Source organism: Balaenoptera borealis, assembly GCF_965194805.1.
Source record: "Balaenoptera borealis genome assembly, chromosome: 1".
NCBI classification, from domain to species: Eukaryota; Metazoa; Chordata; class Mammalia; order Artiodactyla; family Balaenopteridae; genus Balaenoptera; species Balaenoptera borealis.
The window spans coordinates 47,190,107-47,213,105 of record NC_138860.1 but is presented as its reverse complement, the minus strand read 5'-3'; the positions used below and the strand labels follow the sequence as shown (position 1 = coordinate 47,213,105).

The 22,999-nt window shown below is 43.1% G+C and overlaps 1 protein-coding gene across 6 annotated transcripts in view; it reads left to right on the top strand.

Moving 5' to 3' along the window:
• RGL1 (ral guanine nucleotide dissociation stimulator like 1) overlaps positions 1–22,999 on the top strand; it is a 295,305-nt gene that overhangs the window by 216,094 nt on the left and 56,212 nt on the right. For all 6 annotated transcript variants that reach the window (XM_082401614.1, XM_082401612.1, XM_082401611.1 and 3 more), the window contains one exon: positions 7,532–7,609. In XM_082401614.1, coding sequence (XP_082257740.1) covers positions 7,532–7,609 — 78 coding nt within the window. The remainder of the gene's footprint in view (positions 1–7,531; positions 7,610–22,999) is intronic.

Genomic DNA, 22,999 nt, shown 5'->3' with positions numbered 1-22,999 from the left:
GTTCTGAAAAGTAAATTCATTAATTTCATTAAAGTAAATGCAATGGTTTTTTAAAAAAAGAGGTATATCTCTGAAACTTTAAAAGGAAAAGGGGACTGGCTGTTTTTGAGTTAATTTTATTTATTTATTTTTTTAATCACTTTTCTCTTATTTGACGTTTCTTTTTTTTAACCTTTTTTGGAGTGAACTTAGCCCTGGAGAATGACTTCAGGCTCCTAGTCCTGGGAAACATAATTCTTTTGCCTTTGGTCTCTACTGAAGTTGCCAGCAAGTACCAATTTAGATAAATGGATATTATATTGAGTTTTGTGAGCACAGGAGAGAAAAGTAGTCTCCAAACTGATGGGATACCATGATACTAAATTCATTGTCATTGTATTTGATTTTACCTAGCATTTTTCATAAGATTCTTTTTTTTTTTTTTTAATTTTTTGGCTGCGTTGGGTCTTTGTTGCTGCACGCAGGCTTTCTCTAATTGCGTTGAGTGGGGGCTATGCTTTGTTGTGGTGCGCGGGCGTAACGCGGTAGCTCCTGTTGTGGAGCACGGGCTCTAGGTGCGTGGGCTTCAGTAGTTGTGGCACGTGGGCTCAGCAGTTGTGGCTCGTGGGCTCTAGAGTGCAGGCTCAGTAGTTGTGGTGCACAGGCTTAGTTGCTCCGCGGCATGTGGGATCTTCCCGGACCAGGGATCGAACCCGTGTCCCCTGCATTAGCAGGTGGATTCTTAACCACTGCACCACCAGTGAAGTCCAAGAAGATTCTTGAAGAGCTCTGCAAGAGCACCTTTTTGTGGTTGGGGAAAACTGAGCCACAGGCTCGCACTGACTTGTTAATAATGTATTAATTCATCTTAAACCTAAGGAAAATCCCAACTTGTAGACAGATTCTGTGGTTGTCAGGGTGCTGCCTGCTCCCTGCCCCCAGTTGTAACCTGTTTCTTCCGTCGACCTTCTGACCTTTGTTGTATCTGCAGCGGCTGTAGCATGCTAACAAGACAGATTCGCAGCTGATGGTTTAGAATTGTTACCAATTACGGGTGGAAGAAGGAGACATCAATGAGCCACCAAGCTCTTGGGGGCAGTAAACGGCCAGAGAAGAGAGATGGGTGACAAGGACCTGGAGTGGAAAATAAAAGAAACCTGACAGCAAGGGCATGAAGGCCATCAAACTTGAGAAAAAACTTTAAATGTGAATGAGAAACAAGTTATAGCAAGAGGCACCTTTTCATTTTCTTTCCCTGGCTGAATAGTGACTGTAAAGCCTTTGTCCTTTTCTTGGTCTCCCTTTCAGACAGTTGTAGGTTGGGGCTGGAGGTGAAGATAGTATTGTCAAGGGAAATTTTATAGTGTTTTGAAACCGTCAAGTGGAACAGAAATACTAGGTACTTTGGCTGTTAATGTTCCCTTAACTATCAGGGAGATAGTTAAGGGAACATTAATATTCCTGCTACCATCGTCAATAATATGGAGATAATGTGACGAATTGAAGGGCAAGGAAGGTGGAGGGCCCTTCACAGCAAAGGCCTGGAGGGCAGGACTGAGGCTCCTTCTGGGTTTTCTGGCTTTTTTCTAATCATGGGAGAACTTTGCCTAGAGAACCAGACCTCGTGAGTGAAAGCACACCGCCTGGTTCTCTGTTCGGCATCGTTGACCCCTTCCTTTCTTGCAAGAGAACAAGGAGTTTTTGCCTGTTGTCTCTGACCTTTGTCTTCTCCTTGAATAACTGGCTCCATGATGGTAGCAAGACCTTTCCAAGGTAGGCTTGGTGGCTGTGACCCAGTTGTCAGGTCACACTTGGGTGGAGAGGTGCCTGCCGTGGAGGATATTATTCGGAGCGATTAAAAACAAGCCCCTGGCTGCTCTGTGGTGTACGGTCTGCAGTCTTAATCAAGGCCTCACTTGGTGTTCCCGACATCTGCAGGCTATTTCACTGTGTCATTCTTCTGAGTCAAGGTCAGCTTCTGAACATTTTCCTCATACCTGACCTGTGTTCTTGTGGGTCAGTTAAAGAAAAAATGCTTCAGATGTTCACAGGCTGGGGTTGATTAGAAAAGCAAAGGCTCCCAGAGGTCCTTGAGTCAGCAGCTTCATGTGAGGTCTCTCTTGCCTTGACTTCCTCCTCTCTGTTCTTTCATCATCCCCAATAAGTAGCTTCTTCCCTTCCCTCCCCTCCCCATCCTCAATTATTCGTGATAGTAGAAGGCATTAATGAATTCATTTGGCAAAGGTTTAGTGAGTGTCCGCTAAGCGCAGGCTCTACTCCAGGCTCAGGGCATATAGCAGTAAGCGAGGTAAAAGGGTGAAAGCAAAGCCCTGACCATGGGCGGCCAGGCCCTCGTGATCTGCCCCCACCACCTCCATGCTCACCTCCTTCTCTGTCTCCGCTTCATCTGTTCTGCTCCTTCCTCACCGGTCTTCTTGACATTTCTCAAGCACGCCGTCCTGCCACTGCCCCAAGGCCTTTGCCCCGGCTCTCCCCTCCACTTGGAAGGCTCTCCTCCTAGAGATCTGTGTGGTCCATTCCCTCGCCTTCTGGAGGATTTTAGTTCATTGTCACATTCACGTCAGGCCTTTCCTGGACACTCATGTGAAGCAGCTACCTCAGGCCCTCCAATCACGTCTGAGTGCCCTCGGCTACTTTATTTTTCTCCATTGCACTTTTCACCATCTGACTAGTATATATTAACTAATTACTAGTTTATTGCTTCTCTCCCCCCACTACATGGTGCTCCATGAAAACAGGGGCTTTGGTTAGTTCACTGCTGTATCCTCAGTGCCCAGAATAGCACCTGAAAATAGGCTTTAATAAATACTCATTGAATGAGGACTAAAGGAGTGAAAGAATGAATGACTGAGTAAGTGAAAAGCCCAAGGTTTCTAACCTCAAAGAACTTATCATTTGGTGGAAGGAGACATAAAATAAATAAACAAAATAACTATGGTTTGTGTGATCGGGTGTTGACTCAGACTGGGCTCTAGAGTCTGACTGTCAAGGTTCAAATCCCTCCTTTACTTACTAGCTGTGTCTTTGAGGGCAAATTACTTAAGCTGTCTGGGCCTCATTTTCTCTTGCATTAAATAGGAAGAATAATAATACCATCGTATAGGATTATTGTGAGAATTAAATGAAACAATCCATATAAAGTGCTTAGCACAGTGTCTGGTATATAGTGAGCTCTCAATAATTATTAACTGCTGTTATCATGGGATCACTTGCCATAATCAAGTGGACCCTGAAAGGTTCTTCAGGATTATCCCCATCCTGGTCTGATGTTGCTGAGACTTTTCTGTTAGAGAGTAAAGGTTAGAAAGGCACCCCCCCACCCCCCCGCCCACCACCAGAAGTACTGTCCCTGGGGATAACTTTATCTTAAGATTTCTTTGAACCACAAGTATCCCTGGTCCTCCCTTCAAACACATATTAAACGTTTTATCTGCCCGGATAGGCTCCAAACAATACATCCATCCCCCCTGGAAATAACTGTTTCCTGTTTAAATATTAGCAACCAGTTAAACATTATATTGAGGTTTTTTTTTTTCTTTTTCTAGTAAATTTTAGGCTGCAGTAAAAATTGCGCAAGGCTGTACTTTAGGAGACATTTGTGAATCTTTCTTTTGCCTTGTGATACAGAGAAAACCATGTCAGAAGTCATTCTGACAATTTGTATTTTAAGTTTTGTGAATTGCCATTTAAAGACGGGCAGTTTGGTAAGCCTTCTTAAGAGGTTCGAGCTTTGATCTTAAATCCTAGGGAGGTTTTGCAGAAATTGGAGGTGACGTTGTTGACAGGTTTGTCTGTAGCTACTCATTAATTAAACACACACACACACATACACACCCTTTATTTACTCCCCTGGAGTAAATGAATTGAACTTGACTTTGGTTTTTGATGGGAAGCTATGAGAAGGTCCAGGAAACATCAAAGAAACACTCTTAATCTCATAAAACTAACTCTTAACTCTCAAACGACCTAGCTTGAACGTTAGAGTTCTTGATTCCAGTGCTGGTCTAGTTTCTTTTCTGTAAGGCTTTAATTCTCCTTAATGATAAGAAAAGTGCAGGGGCAAATAATCGTCCCCTCCCCAGTCCATTAAATTCCAGAGGGTTATAGGCTTTTTAATTTTATCTTGCTTCTAAAGGTCTCCTTTGTAAAACTGTATATACATTTTTTTTTTGTATTTTTATACTGCTTACACCTTCAAGGTCTCAGCTTTAAGATCTTAAAAATTCCTTTCGCATTTTCATTTTAGATTTTTGTAACGATCACAGCTATACTAAAGCTTTTTTTATGCTCCTAGACCATTAGAAATGAAGGCACAGACAGGTTAAGACACTTGTATAAGCAAAAAGCCAGATAATGCCTTTATAGAGACAAATAGGAATCTAGTCGTTGGGAAGTTCATTTCCATGTCTGCTTAGGGAACCCCACTAGACCACTCATTTGCTCCCAACAAATAGCCATCAACATGCCTGTTGGGTGCCAGGCCTTGCTTTAAGCTCTAAAGAGTAATGAGCAAAAGAGACAGAAGTCCTGCTCTCATGGGGTTTATGTTCCAATGGACAATAGCTGTATGAATTGCACAGTACACTAGAATGTGTTAAAGGCTGTGGAGGAGAATAAAGCATTGGTGTTAGTGTTGGTTTCCATAGGATGGTCAGGGAAGGCCTCACTGATAAAGTGGCATCGGAGCAAAGACCTGCAGGAGCCCAGGGAGTGCACCAGCGGTGTGGGCGTGGGAGGCGGTGGCAGTGGGTGCAGAGATTCTGAGGCAGGAAGATGCTTGGCGCGTGCGTGCGTGTGTGTGTGTGCGTGCGTGTGTGTGTGTGTGTGTGTGTGTGTGTGTGTGTGTGTGTGTGTGGTGCGGGGAAGCAGCAAGGAAGCCAGTGAGGCTGAGGGGGAGTGAGTGAGTGTAGGAGACGTGGTCAGAGATATCAGGGGCAGGGCACGTAGGGCCTCAGGAGATGGGTAAGCTCTTGGCCTTTCCTCAGAGTGGAGAAGAGTGGGAGCCGGGGGAGGGTTCTGAGCTGAGCAGCGGCATGAACAGCATCGCCGTGGCTTGAGGCAGACATGCCAGGAGAGGCGTTAAGCGCCTGTGGCATTGATCCAGCCAGAGATGGTGGCAGTGTGAGCCAGGGCAGAGTGACGAGAAGTGCCGGGATTCAGGATATGTCATAAAGGCGGAGCCATAAGATTTTCCTGGTGGATCGGGCAGAGAAGAAAGAGTTAGGGATGCCGCAGCCTTTGAGCCTGCGTGCCTGGACCGTGTGCGCCAACACACACGTGCCTTGTTACTGATGCTTCTCATCGGTCTCCAAGTTATTACCAACCAATCATGCTGGTCCTGACGATGAGCCTCTACTCATAGTACTCTGCTGGCCGGGAGAAGTATCCATGTGGTCTTCTGGGCAGACGGTACTGGGTTCATTAAGGAGAGAGAACTTTGCTCACTCACCAGTGTAAGTTACTTAGTCCTCTGTGACACCGTCTGACTGCACCTGTGGCATCACGTTCTGGGAGCAGAACTGTGATGGGCGTTCACGTCATCCCAGCCGGTGTCTCAGCTCTGAGCCTGAAAAATGCAGACAAAGAGCAGCAGAGTATGAGAAGCAAAAGCAAAGACGAGGAAGAGGAAGGTCAGGGGATTTTTAGTATGAACATCTCTGGAAAGGAAAATATCAGGAGCAATAAAATGTGTATCTTTCCCTTGTAAAGTTTTTTCGCTTTTATTTCGACCTCTCAGAGGTTCCAGTTGGAAGATAAAAGATGCCGTATTTCCAGGATAACCAGAAAGAGAATTAATGAAGGAACACAGAATGGGACCAAAACGAAGATTTAGTCCCACATGTAGTCACTGAGGGCTGGCAGGCGGGAGTTTACGGGTCACTCAAGTCAGATGGGTGGCAGGCACGGTGGCCTCCCTCCTCACTGTACTTACCCCATCTTTCCTACTTAAATAAACCAGAGTCTGTTGTGAGGGAACATGAGGACAGGGTCCGCTATGACGGTGGCCAAAGAGAGAGCCAAGAAATCCCACTCTATTTATTTACTAGGAATCTCATTTCCCAGCCCTGCCTTGCTCACATTGGGCTGCATAAGTCTGAATCTGACTGAGTTCTTGTCTCAGGGAAAGCAAAGGGTAGCCCTGGAAGCCTCTAAATAGCAGGTGCAGGACAGAATGAAGGGGAACAGGGAGGGCGGAGGCCAGTGGAAAATATCTCTGGGAGGCCAAGAAGTCCATAAGGCTGATGAGCTTGAGAAGGAGCAGGTGGATGGGGGTGGGGGCTGATGCCTCCGGGCGTAAACTAGAACCTGCCGGGATGGGGCGACGGGGAGACCAGATGGACTGGCATTCTGTCAAACCAGATGGTGGGCTTTTATTTTTAAAAGGACTTGTAAATCCTAGGAACAAGGGACCATAAGGGTACTGGGGCCCTTAATCCTATTAGTAGAAGACAGAAGTGTTCTCTTTAAAAATGTAAACCCCACCAGTTATAGAATTTCTATTATCAAAACTTTGGGACAGATTACCAGCTTGTGAAACTCCAAGGAATCTCTGAATTCTCCACTGATGGCAAGAGAAACTGCACAAATAGTCTAGGCATTATACGTTCATATAAAGGCTCCTCCTTAGGAATCTAAAGTGAATTTACTAAATGAACATTCTGAACCAAACAAAACATGATATATTTGTATGAAATAGACTTGCTTACCTATGGAGTTGGAAGGACATCTAACAGTGTAATCAGGGACTGATCAATGTTTTAATAAGTTTTGAGTTTGTAATGAGACAAATAGGCACCTATTGCTTTCTAAACCATTGTTCCCCTGTGTCCCCCTTCCCCAGTGGCTGGGGAAACCTAGATCAGCCTGGCCTTGGTGTACACACTGCTGCTCTCTTGGTTGCTGAGAAACGAGGGTTCTGTTCTTCAGCCCTTGTCTCTATCTCAGCCTTTACTTGAGGGTTTGGAATTATTTCCATCACCCTCCTCCAGTAGGACCTATCCTCAAGGAGACCAGACTCATAAGCAGAGCATGGAGTCGTCATCTTGTGCCCATGTGTGGCACAGGCGTGAAGGTTGTGCAAGCAAAGCCACATCTTCCTTCAGTAGCTACACAGAGGGGTCGATGCTCCAGAGTTCATGAGGAATCTCCCACCTGTGCATCACATAACGCCTGATTTCTGCTGCTAAGAGGAAAAGAGTTAATTTCATCGAAAAGAATCCAAAGAAATGTTAAATATTATGAGAAAGTTTTAAGTAGTGCGATTCATTGTTAAATCACTTTCCTTGTAGACTGTATATTTATACGTACACACGCACACATATATACACACACACATATATATGTTTACCCATTAAATAAATATCAATAATATAATATCACTTTTGATGTTATTTCACAGATGTTACTTTCCTTAAATACTCCTGAAAAGTATAACTGTTGTCTTGTGCTTGAAATGGAAAAGAGTTGCTCTCCAACACTACTGACAGCATTTTCTGTTTGTCTGTTTGTTTGTTTGTTTTTATCTATAAAGGTATGGAAACCTGACAAGCCCAAACTGTGAAGAAGTTGGAGGCCAAAGTTCATCAGAGTCTAAGACGGTGATCAGGAAGTGAGTCTGCCTCTTCTCTGCATTACAAGCTCTCAGTCAAGACTTATTATCTTAAAAGAACGTAATTTAGTAGAGTTTTTAAATTCCTTTGGAATGTTGCCAATATGTATAAAGTCATAGAAGTATTTTTTGACCATCTAATGCTATTCATTTATTCATTCAGTAAACATGTATTGATCACCTACTCTTGACCAGGCCCTGTGCTAAGGGATACAGCTATGAACAAAATAAGTAAGTCCCAGCTCTTATGAAGTTTATATTATAGTAGAGAGAGAGAGACAAAGAATCCAGGCAAAAAAGAATGAAGTAGGGCAGGGGGGCTAGATCCTGATGGAGACTTTGATTCACATAGGGTGTCAGAAATGGGCTTTCTGATCTGATCTGGAGACATTGGAGCAGAAACCTGAATGTGGTGCAGATGAGGCCTTGTGAATGTCCAGGCAGGGAGAATATGGAAAAAGCTCTGCGGCAGGAACAGTGTTTGAGAAACAGTAGAGGGGTGAATGAGGCTGCAGCCAAGTGAATGAAGTGGCAAGTACTGGGGCATGAGATCTGTAAGGGCCCCTCATCGCGTGAAGGCTTTGGGAAGGATGTTGCATTTTATTCTGAGAAAGATAAGAAACACTTAACAGGGCTTTAGGAGAATAGTGCCATGGCCTGGTTTCTATTTAAAAGGCCTCCTCTGGCTCTGTGTGGAAAATAGACCCTGACATTGGGGACAGGGGCAAGAGTGGCAGCAAGGAGCCCGGTTAGGGCCCCTACGTGGGTCCAGGCAAGGGGTGATGACAGCATGGACATGAGTAGTAATAGCAGTTGTCGTCTTTGTCATTATAGGAGTGGGAACAAGAATTAGTAGCTCGTAGTCGTGACAGCTTCTGCAGAAGTCTTGAAGGTGTTGCTGACAGGATGTACTGATGCAGTGGGTGCGGCATATGAGACAAAGAAGAGGCAAGGATGTCTCCAAGGGTCGTGTGTGAGCGAGTGATAGAATGGAGCCCCGGCTTTGCGCGATAAGAAAGTTTGGTGGGGAGCATGTGTCAGTAATTTCATCTTAGACGTGTTAACTTTGAGGAAATTGGGTGAGTGTAGATTCCAGGGAGAAGTCTAGACTGGAAGTATACATTTGGGCATCCTTAGTTTATACATGGTGTTTAAAGCTATGGGAATGGATGTGACCTCCTGTGGACGAAGGGTAGATCTAGAAGGGAAAGGTCCAAAGGCTGAGCCTTGGTTCCCTCCAGTACTGAGAGTTAGGAAAGCGGACGGTCCAGCAGAGGAGACTGGAACAGAGCAGGCAGGGGGAAGGAGAAGAAAGAAGTTGTGTTCCAGAAGACAAGCGGAGAAGGGGTTTTGGAGGGGGCGTGACCAGCTGTGTCTGACGCTATCCAGACATCAAGCGAGAGGGGTCTGGGGAGTGACTCCTAATTTTGCCACACTTCCGTCTTTGGCACCCGTGGCGAGTGCAGTTTTGGTGGATGGAGATGTGGGTTAAGAGAGGTTAGAAGGGGAGGAAGTGGGGATGACAAGTTTAATGACTCTTTGGAAGAGTTATGTTGTAAAGGGGAACAGAGAAATGGGGCGGAGGATGAGGGCAAGGGATGGTCTTTTCATTGTGTTTTTTTTTTTTTAAATGGGAGGTAGTTTATGCTGATGAATTTGATCCAGCAGTCAGTGAAGAAGAAATCCACGATGTAGGGGTACAGGCTGCTGAAGGAGTGAGGTTCTTGAGTAGATAGGTTATATACTAGGGTGCTTGAAACCACTCATGGTTTCATCTTGGGATCAAAAGTTCAGGGAGGTAATCCTATGGAATTTTTAACTGTTCAGGCGATTGGCTAATGGACTCCTTTCTCCAGGAGCCAGGGATATAAAGATGAGAAAACTGGGTATCTTTTTAACTCCTGAGTTAGGTGTCAGGTAGTTTCATAATTTTATTGGATGGGCCATAACCTTCCAGAAAACTAAACACACCAGTGTGGAATATTTGAATGCCAAGTGCAAGGTGTGGTGAGTGGAAGAGATACCTTATTCCTAGAGAGCTTTAGGGAGGCTTCTTGGAAGAGGTGACATCTGAAGCAGGCTTTGAAGGAGCGTGAAGATTTGGATGGTAGAGCCGTTTAGGAAGAGGGGACAGTGGGATCAAATCAGGGAAGTGCAGAGTATATGATATTTGGGGGAACAACACAGAATCGGGGCGGCTGCTTCACTGTGTACATGTTGGGTGAGGGCAGTTAGTGGAGCTGAAGTTATCATGAAAGGTTTGAATTTCTCACAAATTCAAGAGGATTTGGACTTTCCCTGGTAAGCAGTGGGCAGTCAGCCCTAAAAAGTTTTTGCAGGAGGGAAGCTGTATAATCAGATAGGTAATTTGAGGGAATGGATTAGACTTACAACCTTCTTTTTTTTTCTTGTGGTTCTTTATTATCTCATTGTTGTGCCCAATCCAGATGCCTCTGCCTAGCCCATAAATGCCGCATCAGTATCGCCTGGGAACTTGTTAGGAATGCAGAGTCTCAGGCCCTGCCCCAGACCTAGATTAGAATCTGCATTTTAACAAGATCCTCCAGTGATTCCTATGCATTTTTTTAAAATAAATTTATTTATTTTTTTAATTTATTTTTGGCTGTGTTGGGTGTTCGTTGCTGTGCGCGGGCTTTCTCTAGTTGCGGAGAGCGGGGGCTACTCTTCGTTGCAGTGTGCAGGCTTCTCATTGCAGTGGCTTCTCTCGTTGTGGAGCACGGGCTGTAGGCGCGTGGGCTTCCGTAGTTGCAGCACATGGGCTCAGTAGTTGTGGCTCACGGGCTCTAGAGCGCAGGCTCAGTAGTTGTGGTGCACGGGCTTAGTTGCTCCGTGGCATGTGGGATCTTCCCGGACCAGGGCTCGAACCCGTGTCCCCTGCATTGGCAGGCGGATTCTCAACCACTGCGCCAGCAGGGAAGCCCCTCCTATGCATTTTAAAGTTTGAGAGTCGTAGGATTAGAGGGATTTTGTTGTTGTTAGTTTTGTTTATCCATGAACATGTACGGAAATAATAAATTTTTTTAAAAAAGAACCTTTTTATAATGAATTTTAAAACATATGTTAAAGAAGAGATACTCTACGAATTGAGTGGCCAGCTTGTCAAATGTAACCTCGATCTGTGGCCAGATTCAGAAATAAGCGTGTTATCTACATAGTTTGGAATTGTGTCACATCTAGAGCTACCATTCAACTAGCCACCCAAACACTCTGAGGAGAGTAACAAGATGAAAAATATCCAGAGCTTTTCTGTTTCCCAGGGGGTGTTTTGAGATGAAATAGTTTTCCGGGAAGTAGCAGTTAAAGCAAATTGATTTGTACTCTGGACGTGAAGAGTCATGCTCATTCTTTTGAAGGCCTGTTATAAAACTTCATTCAAATTAATTGTACACCAGGAACAGTAACGTGGGTGAGACTGCAGGATAAGCTGTTTTAAAGGGCTTTACAGTTTTAAGCATATGAGGCCTTAACAAAGAGCTTCACATAGAACTCCCCTGAGGGGTCCATCATCTGAGGACAATGGTCCTTTCCTAAAGCCTCACAGTGAATTGGTAGAAAGTTCTTGACCCTTTTCCTCAGACTGAGTTGCCTTTTTAAAAAATTATGCCTGATGAAAATATGCCACTTTATCATATAATGGGTCACTCTGTCCTACAGAGACTGGAATGCTAAAATCCCTTCTCTCTGCTGACCTCTTTCTTCTTTCCATTTCCCTTTCTTCTGTCTTTTTTGGGTGTTTCCTCCCCCCCCCCCCACTTCTCCTTTTATTATTTTTCATCTCACTTCAGCATTCTCTTTTTGTTCTCTTTTTCACAAGTTACCCTTCTGATCATTTCTGTGACTTGATAGGGTCACTGCTTTGTCTGTTTTTGGAAGAAATCAGGGAAGTATCTTGTCCATTCCACATGTAACACACGGAAAGTTCCTCGATCATCTCAGAGCTGCAGCAGCTGACTTGTAGCAGTGTCTGAAGGCTTCCTGATGGCTGATAGATTTGTAGGAGATATGGCTATATGCCAGTTCTCAGTGGGGGAGTTTTGCCCCCAGAGGACATTTGGCAAGATCTGGAGAATTTTTGGTGGTTTCAACTTGGTGGGGAGATGCTCTGGCATCTAGTGGGCAGAGGCCAGGATTGCTGCAAAACATTCTGCCATGTGCAAGACCGGCCCCTTTCCCCGCTGCAACAAAGAATTACCTGACCCTAAATATCAGTAGTGCCTAGGTAAGAAACCCTGCTGGAAGGCAATTAGGCTGCTGCAGTGCTCAAGTGAAAACTGTCTTTATTTATGAACCTCTAAATATATGTAAAAATAATGCCATACTTATTTGGAAATTTATTGATTTATGCCCCTTCTTATAATTAGGCGAATCCAATGCTGAGGTGGCCTTGGAGCCAGCCTCATGGAAGGTGACAGGTCCTGGGAAACGAGGCTGGAGAACTCGGACTCAAGTTCCTCCTCCATCACTGTCACTTCACCTCTCTCGGTTTCAGTCTCTTTTCCTGAAAAATGAGTGCTCTGAGATCCTTTCAAGTTTAAGGATGCCTAGGATAAAATTTATTTAGCTTTCTTTTCATCTTCTTAAAAATGAAAATGAATATCAGAAGCAGAGATATGGTCCAAATATTATACTGATTGTTTGAGAGGTGCCCTTCACTGCTTGTCTCTGTTGGAAAGACTGGGTAACCAGTTTTGATAAAATAGGAAAGAAAAAATACACAGCTTCTTTGATTTGCTTATTATTAACCGTGACATCAGAACTGCTGGCTAGGATCATAAATAAAGAGATGGGCTAAAGCATTGTATTGTGGGGTCAGGCAAGGAGCAGCAAAATGCCCATTGTTTTCCTTTGCTGCAAATCTGTGTTCTTGTGATTTCAGGTGGGAAACAGACGGCAGGAATTCAGTGACATTCTAAGAAGTAAACATCCTGTTTTAGGACAGATGCCTTCAGTTTTGCAGCCCAGGGATATGGGGGGTGGAGGTGGGGAATCACTACTGGGTTTAACTATGAAAAGGAAAATGCTCAACTATTGTTTGGTTTTCAGTTTTTGTTATAAAGTATAGAACAAGGCTTACATTTGATACAGGCTCCCAAGTCCCAAGGTAACAGTCTTTCCTGTATTTCTGAATATGGATCTAATCAACCTTTCAAAGGATAAAAGAACTTAAAAGAAGGCAAAAATGTGGAAATAACAGATGAAACAGTCAAGATGAAAGATTGGTTTCTGGTATCTTGGACCACAACTGGCTAGTGTTCTTCATGAATTTCAAAAAGTACCTGATTGTGCTGTGACTCTCACTTGTAATTCCAGTCCCGAGTATGCCCGGTTCAGGCTTTGTGCGATATCAGGACCTTTAAAGTTATCTGGCTAGAGTAAGAATTCCTTCAGTTGCAGGGAATTCAACTTCCAAGGATTTTAGATGTTGGGATCTTTGCCACACAGTGATTTCTGATGTTAGCACTAGACTGATGTAAATAATAAGTCATACCATGTTTGTTTCTACAATCCCTAAACTTGTCACTGTTGGGACATCAGGGAACTCACTTCCTACGACAGAAGAAAACATCTCTGCCAGCATTCATTCTACCTGCGCCCCTTTCCTCCTTCCTGCCGACACTTTTACATGAGAAAATGCTATCTATTTAGAAGAATAAAATCTGAACCAGATGGGAAAAGGAAACTTTCTTTAGTGCAGATTTATTACAGTCATTGAATTCAGAAGTGAAGAGAACATGAAGAAGGGATATTAACCATACAGAGCCTTGACACCGTGAATCTTCACTCTCTGAAATGTATTTGAGATTAGAATATCATATATATATATATATATATATATATATATATAAAATACATATATATATATATATATATACACACACAGAACTTTAAAGATGTTTAAAACTGTTCAGGAATTACGCTTTTTTATTCCTTTTAAAAATTACTGTTGTAATGTTGAAATAGTTTCTGTTTTCTTTTCTTTAATTGACTCTCATCACTTCCCTTCTGGAATGCCATGTTTTGTTTTCTCAAACTCTTTACCATAGCGTGGTTTAAACCACTGAAATCATTCTGTTTTCATCTCCAAACATTCAGATGATATAAAAGTCATTCTTGTAATCTTTTCCCAGAAGTTGTAAATAGTGACACCAGGTTTTAGTCAGTGGTAAAGAGTCCTATAAATATTAGTATCCAAGATATTGGAAACATTTTAAAGAAAAGGGAGATGAGTTAAAGGAAGTTGGCTGTAATTCTTTAATATCTGGGAAACTTTACAGTGGAAGGTATTAACAAATCTTCCCAGTGAGTTCGCAATCAATATTCATTCCATCAAATTCAAATAACCTAAGAAGGCAATTGAAATCAATCTGAGTGATGGTAACAAAAATGGGGCAAAGAAAGAGGAGTAAAGAACAGAGCAAAGATAAGATTTAAAACTCCAAATTTAGAAGAATTAAAGGCTATAATGTGAAAGGAGTATTTTTAAAAAGTAAAACAAAAGTAGACATGGAGATGCAATAAACCACGTAAAAGAGCCTGGTATTGTCTTTAAAACATCCATACTGGGCAAAGAAAAACAGAAAGTATAGTTTTAAAAAAGTCGTTGAAATCTTGAATCAAAATGATGCATTTAAGGGAAGAATGCAGGCTCCTAAGCAGAAATTACTTTTCTAATAATGGAGGAATGAAACAACATCGATAATCATGGACTCAGAGAGAAGAATAAATGGCCGCCTGAGAATCTCCCAAGGTCCTCTACCTGTTAGAGAAAGGTAAAGAGACATCACAACCAGACTCTGTCACTTGATCACCCTGCAGTGTCAGAGATGATGGAAATGATGATACCACTGTCACCTCTCCGACCACCACCACTGGCTACAGTTTGGGGTGTACTTACCTTAGTGCAAGGCTTTCTGCTACGCATTTTGTACCTTCTTTTACCATCACAGACATGCTGTGAGATACTGTCCTGATTTTATAGGTGTGTAAACTGAGGGTCCGGAAAAGTTACACACTTTGACTAAGATCAAGCAGCTGGTTAATGACAGGTCTGATATTGGATCTCCGGTCCAATTGACTCCAGGACCTGGATTTCTCACCGTTTTGCTCTCAGGCCTGTTATTTCAAAAACAGCGTTGGGATCTCTGGTGCTCATAAATTCCCCCTGCCCCCTCACCCCTGCCACCATATTTGTCTTTATTACAGTAAAAAGGGCTGCAGAGAGAAGTACATGAGGACCTAGGGTATAGTATCACCGGTGTGACTAGTGTTCTAGCTTGTTAGCATTCTGAGATTGTACAGTTTGGGATTATTTCCTTTAGCCTGTGTTGTTTTGCCTGGCTTTTTAATGAAATGAACACCCCGAGCAAGGTCCCCAAACAGCTGTTAGAAATGTGGAAGTAAGGCTTGTTTCCTGGGGAAGGAGATGGGTTGGAGGATGTGAGGAAAGAAGAAGGAAGACCAGATTGGTCAGGCCCATCAATCTGAGCGCCTGCTTCCTGTTCTTGGTGCCTTGTAGCATCTGTCATCCCCAACGGAAACTCCATTCTAATGGTGAAAACTGTAGAACGCCTCAGCAATTTTTTCATTAGAGGCCTATTTATAGCGTAAAAACTCCCTTCTCGGACTGTGAGGAATTGGAGAATAATGAGTTACTGAGGTCCCTGAAAAATAACTTTGGTGAGCGGCGGTGTCTCTTTCTAATAATAATGGCTAGAGTTCATTGGCTGCTGCATAGGAATAGTCCCTGTGTTAAGTACTGAGTATCCGTTTAATACCCTCATAATAACTCTATGTGTTATTTTTCCTGTTTTACAGATGAGGAGTCTGAGACATAGAGAGGTTAAGGAACATGTCCAAGGTCATACAGTGAATAAATGAGAGAGTGGGATTTAACCCAGGCTTAACCTCAACACTGTGTGGTCTCTACTTCTTTCCCTGTGATACAAATGAGACTATTTCTCTTAAGTACTTAGGTTGGACTCTCTTGTTCATCTTTTTTTCCCCCTTAGGACATTTTAAACAACAGTTTTACATTTATATAAAAATTGAGCCAATAATAGAGAGTTCCCATATACCTTCCTCACAGTTTCCCCTATTATTAACTTCTAACACGAGTATACACATTTGTTATAATTAATGAATCAATGCATTGTTAACTAAAGTTCATAGTTTAGTAAGAGTTCTTTTTTTTTACATAATGGCCCTGTTCTGTTCCAGGATCCCATCCAGGTTACCACATTACATTTAGTTGGGATATCTCTCTAGGTTCCTATTGGCTGTGATAGGTTTTGACTTTTCTTGTTTTTGATGACCTTGACAGTGTTGAGGAGTACTGATCAGATATATTTTAGGACACCCCTTTATTAGAATTTTTCTTGTAATTAGACTGATATTTTTCCTCATAATTAGACTGAATTTATGAGGTTTGAGAGAAATATCACAGAGATAAAATACCATTCTCATCACATACTTTCAACATGATTTACGACTGTTGATGTTGGTCTTGATCACCTGGATGAAGTTGTTATTTTTCAGGTTTCTTCACGGCATATGTCTTTTTTCCCCCTTCCTTTCCATACTATATTGTTTGGAAGGAAGTCACTAGGCACAACCCCTTTGTTTTGCTTCCCTTCTTTTAGGGTAAAGTATCTACCTAATTTATTTGGAAAACTTCTGCATGGGAGATTTGTCTCGCCCATTTATTAATTTATTCAGTCTTTTATTTATATCAGTATGGACTCATGGAAATTTATTTATACTGTGGGATATAATGCAGTGCTACTTTATGTATTTTATTGCTCAGATTATTCCAGCTTTGGCCATTGGGAACTCTTCTGATTGACTCCTGTGTCACTTTCACACATCCCTATTATTGTATTTGAGCCCTTTCTTACTTTATGGCACTACAAGATGTTCTAGACTCATCTTGTATATTTCCCATCCCAGTCTTAGAATCAGCCATTTCTTCAAGGAGACCTGGTTCTTTTTTTTTTTTTTTTCAGATTTTCAGGAGAACTTAAAGTTTTTTTTTTTTTTTATATTTATTTTTGTCTGTGTTGGGTCTTCGTTTCTGTGCGAGGGCTTTCTCTAGTTGCGGCAAGCGGGGGCCACTCTTCATCGCGTTGCGCGGGCCTCTCACTATCGCGGCCTCTCGTGTTGCGGAGCACAGGCTCCAGACGCGCAGGCTCAGTAGTTGTGGCTCACGGGCCCAGCCACTCCGAGGCATGTGGGATCCTCCCGGACCAGGGCTCGAACCCGTGTCCCCTGCATTGGCAGGCAGATTCTCAACCACTGCGCCACCAGGGAAGCCCGACCTGGTTCTTTTTATTGGAGAATGATATTAGAAACCAAGATCTGGGTGCTAGGTGTGCTCATCGCTACTGGGGTGTCATTTCTTCTGGCCCTCTCAGCTGACATGGCTAGGAAATATATGTGTAAATGCATATACCTATAAATATTTCTATGTATAACCATCTATATATTATATTAAATATGAATTCTTACTGATGCCTTCAACTCTAATCCTTACCACATGGACCATTCTAGCCTCATCCCCTTGCTTATTTGTGAATATCCTCTCCAACAGTGAGAAAACCAGCTTCTACCCTCTGCCTTCCATTTACTTAATTGTTAAGTTTCAGTATATATGTATAGCAGTATCAGAATCGTTAACTCGTACCCCCGAGGGAAACAACTTTCTTAACCAGAGTCCAGTGTTTATGTGTAGTTCCTTTTGCCTTTAGTCCTTAATCTTATAGATCGTAATTCTTCTTTTTTATTTTATTTTATTTTATTTTTTTAAAGTAATTGATTTTTTTTTTTTTAAAAAGCTCCTTTTATTTTTTATTTTTATTTTTTTTTTTAATTTATTTATTTATTTATTTATTTATATCTGTGTTGGGTCTTCGTTTCTGTGCGAGGGCTTTCTCTAGTTGTGGCAAGCGGGGGCCACTCTTCATCGCGGTGCGCGGGCCTCTCAGTATCGCGGCCTCTCTTGTTGCGGGGCACAGGCTCTAGACGCACAGGCTCAGTAATTGTGGCTCACGGGCCCAGTTGCTCCGCGGCATGTGGGATCTTCCCAGACCAGGGCTCGAACCCGTGTCCCCTGCATTGGCAGGCAGATTCTCAACCACTGCGCCACCAGGGAAGCCCCCTTCTTTTTTAAAATAATGAAAATAGCTAATGTTTTTGAGCACTCACTATGTCTTAGGGACTATTCTAAATACTTCAGATATATTATCTCTTTTAGGCCTCACAAGAACTCTGTGAGGAGGGATCTATTATTATATCCATTTTACAGATGAGGAAGCAGAGGCATAAAAAGGTTGGGTTTGTCTGGCTAACCAGAGAGTCAGTCTGACTCCGGAGAATGTGTGTAACCACATTGGCTCTACTGCTCATGAAAAATAGGCATTTAGGAGACCTCTTAGTTTTGTTCCTTTTCTAATGGAGTGCAGTCACTGACATACTGAGTAAGGTTTGGTAATATAGGATTAAGTCTCTGCACAACAATTCTCTTCAATTTCTGTAAATTTACGCTCAGTTGCCAGGGTGTGCACATGTACTTTGGGAATGAAAGACAGGTGTGTAAACATTTGATTTTGAGTTACTGGTTTTGAGCTCATCTCCTCCTACTCTTGACCCTTTCCCACCCATATTTACTCTTTATACTGTGTGTCCTTTCTATCCCAATCTTTTTCTTCCTCCTTCTTGCCTGGGAGCTTTTTCTCTTCTTTAACTGCCCATGGCTCCTCACTGGCTTTTCTGCCCTATATTGCCTTCTGGTGCTTAGTCCCTACTCTGGCTTTGTTTACATTTATTTCCCTGGGTATCTCTTAATTCTTCTTTTACTTTCTCTCCCAGCGTTCTAACCTGTACTCACCACCAGTACCAAAATGTACAATGGAAAATGTGCAAGAAAGCATTGCAAGATTACCTTGACGAGTCTAGATAATGTTTCCATCCTTTACATGCTTTTACAGGCAAAAAAAGGAAAAATAAAAATCTCTGCACCTCCCTTTGTTCTTTCTCATCAGGAAAACCATCTAGCCAGGGGTCTTAGAGGCAGACTGTAACTGCCAGCCTTCCTGGAAACAGAAGAAAATCATTCTGTGACTAGGAGAACAAGGTGGAGGGTCTAGCTCAGAGTCAGTGTCAAGGTTACTTTGCTTTCTTTCCCTGAAGGGCAAAGTGCATTGGCTCCCACCCAGAGGGCCTGGCAGTGTCCTGTGCTACATTGCTTCAAAGGCCGCCCTCTACATAGATCTTTTTACCTGTTCATTATCTATATTAGGGGAATATCCAATTCTTGGAGAGTATCCTAAAATAGAAAAATGTTTTGCTGCTTTTAAAAAATGTTTCCATGTCTAATCTTCTGCTGATGATTAAGTAACGGTAAATTATTACCTCAAATAGATTTCTGGGGAGAGAAAGCTCTAAATGGACAGAGTTATTCTTTTTGTCATAATAATCCTATTTCTTGGCTTGGAAGTTATATATCATGGGAGCGATGACTTCATACCTAGAAGGTGTTTTTTTTTTTTATTAAACCTTTTACCAATTCTAGAGTATTTTACTACCTATGGGATTTTAACATGATTTAATGCATTTATCTTAAAATCCCTGTACGTATTAAAAATCTGTGGTTTGAGCATAATAGCCTAATGCTCACCTCAGTCAGCTCTCTTACTCTGCATTGCATGCCTGAAGGTCCCTGAGAGTGATTAGAAGTTTTGTACTATCTCCTTATACCTCTCAGCTAAGACATCTGTCTGGTGTCTTCCAACCAGGTATTCTTAAGTGTGATTTCTGTTTGGCTAAGAAATCAAATGAGCATAGCAAATCCCATCATGCTCCATTTCTCCCCTCTTTTCCTATTCTTTAAACAGGTCTTCCTTATGTCTCCTAAAAGTGTTTTGCTTTCTCTCACCTCAGGACCTTTGCTTATGCTGTTACCCCAGAGTCCTCACCCTGCTACTTCTCCCTTATCCTTAAGATCTCAGCTTTAACGTCATTTCCTCAGGGAAACGCTCCATGGAGCCCTGACCAGGTTTACTCTCTCTGAAGGTAAATACCCTAGACTCCCCTACTGTGACATTCGTCACGTGAATAGTTTTTGTGAATATGGAAAATAAAGGGTACTCAGTAAATATTAGTTGCATTAGTGAATTCATTTTCCCCAGGGGTCTGTTCTATTACAAGTAAAAGAAGTCTTAGAAACCGCATCTGGGTCTGGACACGACTTCCTTCCTTCACATACTACAAGAATTTGCACCTTGCCAAGGATGCCTGAGGTAGAAAAAGCAATCCTGGTTGCCTGCTCTGCCATCAGATTTGGGCCTCGCCCCTGCTCCCCCCACCCCCCATCCAGTCATTCTTAATCAGACACACACGTTCCCTTGGGAGTGAGGAGTGCTGGCTTTTCTCCTTACTGAGTTTAGATTATGTCACAGTCTTAATCTTTCCATTTGGCTTCAGAAATTACTTCTTCAGTCTTCACAAGTTTTTGTTTTTTTAAAAATTTATTTATTAATTTATTACTTATTTTTGGCTGTGTTAGACCTTTGTTGCTGTGTGTGGGCTTTCTCTAGTTGTGGCGAGTGGGAGCTACTCTTTGTTGTAGTGCACAGGCTTCTCATTGTGGTGGCTTCTCTTGTTGCAGAGCATGGGCTCTAGGCGCGTGGGCTTCACTAGTCGTGGCACACGGGCTCAGTAGTTGTGGCTCACGGGCTCTAGAGCGCAGGCTCAGTAGTTGTGGTGCACGGGCTTAGTTGCTCCGCAGCATGTGGGATCTTCCCAGACCAGGGCTCAAACCCATGTCCCCTGCATTGGCAGGCGAGTTCTTAACCACTGTGCCACCAGGGAAGTCCCTGTATTACACTTTGATGTTCCTGAATTGGTCTGTCCTGAGGGGGGCTGACTCAGGGGTGTGTGTGTGTGTGTGTGTGTGTGGAGTGTGTGTGTGCATGAGTGTGTGTGGGGTGTGTGTGGCATGTGTGTGAGTGGGTGGTGTGTGTGTGTGGTGTGTGTGTGGTGTGTGTGTGTGTGGTGTGTGCGGTGTGTGTGAGTGTATGTGTGGTGAGTGCGGTGTGTGTGAGTGTGTGTGTGGTGTGTGTGTGTGGTGTGTGTGTGGTGTGTGTGTGAGTGTGTGGTGTGTGTGAGTGTATGTGTGGTGAGTGTGTGTGTGAGTTTGTGCGTATGTGTGGTGAGTGTGTGTGTGAGTTTGTGCGTGTGTGTGGTGTGTGTGTGTGTGTGGTGTGTGTGTGTGGTGTGTGTGAGTGTATGTGTGGTGAGTGTGTGTGTGGCGTGTGTGTGTGAGTGTGTGTGCGTGAGTGTGTGGTGTGTGAGTGTGGTGTGTGGGTGAGGGGTGTGTGTGTGGTGTGTGTGTGTGGTGTGTGTGTGCGTGAATGTGTGTGTGTGTGCGTGTGTGTTGTGTGTGTGTGTTGTGTGTGTGTTGTGTGTGTGAGTGTCTGGTGTGTGTGTGGTGTGTGTGTGAGTGTGTGGTGTGTCTGTGTGGTGTGTGTGAGTGGTGTGTCTGTGTGGTGTGTGTGTGTGGTGTGTGTGAGTGTATGTGTGGTGAGTGTGTGTGTGGCATGTGTGTGTGAGTGTGTGTGCGTGAGTGTGTGGTGTGTGAGTGTGGTGTGTGGGTGAGTGGTGTGTGTGTGGTGTGTGTGTGTGGTGTGTGTGTGCGTGAATGTGTGTGTGTGCGTGTGTGTTGTGTGTGTGTTGTGTGTGTGAGTGTGTGGTGTGTCTGTGTGGTGTGTGTGTGAGTGTGTGGTGTGTCTGTGTGGTGTGTGTGAGTGTGTGGTGTGTGTGTGAGTGTGTGGTGTGTGTGGGGGGGGTGGTATTTGTTCCCAGTGTTTGCCTTCCTCCAGCAGGCCTGGAGCCACAAGTGTTGCAGGAGCATGGTTTGTATTCTGTGTCACTCTATTTTACGTGGCAGTTTCCTTGAGTTCTTTCCATGAGTGCTGATTGATTTTCACTGAGCCATACCTTTTTTAATCCCTTCCTTTTGTGACTTACGTCAAGTAGTCTTAAGACTGCTAACAGTTACGTTTCTCTCCAGATATCTCAATATCCTTATTGACATTATGTCATTTGAAATTCAACTGATCAGTGTCAGGTAGATGAAGGCAGGCATTATTATGTCTCTTCTCCAGATAAGGGTCGCTGGAGCTAAGTGATCAGTCCCACTCCCGTCGTTCACAGGTGGAACAGTGAGGATGGGAACCAGGTTCTCCTCTCGAACCTCATTTCTTGTTCTGTGCATAGAGCCAAGTAGCTTCTCTAGTTTAACAGTCACACCTTTCCTGTAAGTTTGTGACTTTTAACGAGGGCTTCCCTTCGTTATTAAGGTTCTTTACACCTTCCAACTAACCAGTTCTGGTTAGGATGTACCTTAGATCTTAGGAGTGGAGCCAGGAAAGGTAAGATGGAAAAGCCACTGGCCAGTAATCCTGTTGTCTCTGTCATGATTTTGTGATGTTGCTTTCCCTTTTGAAATTTCAAAAGTTTCACATTTTATCTGCTTCTTAGCCTATCAAGAACAGAAAGTTTCTTCCCAGGACTGGCAAACATAAAGCTGCTGTGAGCTTTGGGCACACGTCCAGGCCTTTCCCGAAAGCCTGCCTCTCTGGGATGCTGATAAAACTCTGCTAATAAGAGGGCAGGGGTCTGCCTCGTGTTGTATTGTGCTGTCTGTATATCTTGTCCTTCTTCTCTTTATTCTTCCTCCTCTGCCCTCGTTTCTCTTTTGTCTGAAAATACTTTTTAATTCAATGTCTGGGTTTGTAGTGACTTTTCAAAGCCTTCTTGCGCTAAGCTGTGGGAAGGGCACTGCCACAAAGGGTAAAATGAGTAGATTAGCAACGCTAGTAGAAAATATCAGTCTGAGGAGGACAACATGTGCACCTAAAGGTGAGTCCAATATGGATTAAGGTCCCCCTTCAGAATTCCCCTGGACCTTCCAAGGCTGCAACTTTCCATGGAAGGAAGTCCTATACAACGTGCCCCATAGAAATATACAAGTACACAGAGATGTAAACAAGGATATTCATTTTGTAGTTGTAAGTGTGAGAACCTAACAATAACATAACTACCTGTGCACTAGTAGAATACCTATATTAATTATGGTGTGTGCATGCAATGGCTACTATGTAACCCTGAGAAACAGTGAGAGCTAGAGGTGCTGGCGTGGATGGACAGGTGTCTATGACATACTATTCATGGGGGAAAAAAATCCATGGTTTATACATATTACATCTACTTAAATATGTAAACATATCCATAGAAAAGTCTAGAAGGATATACTCCAAACTGTTCACACAAGGTCATGGTAATAAGATTAGAATGAAGGGGGGTAGATATTTT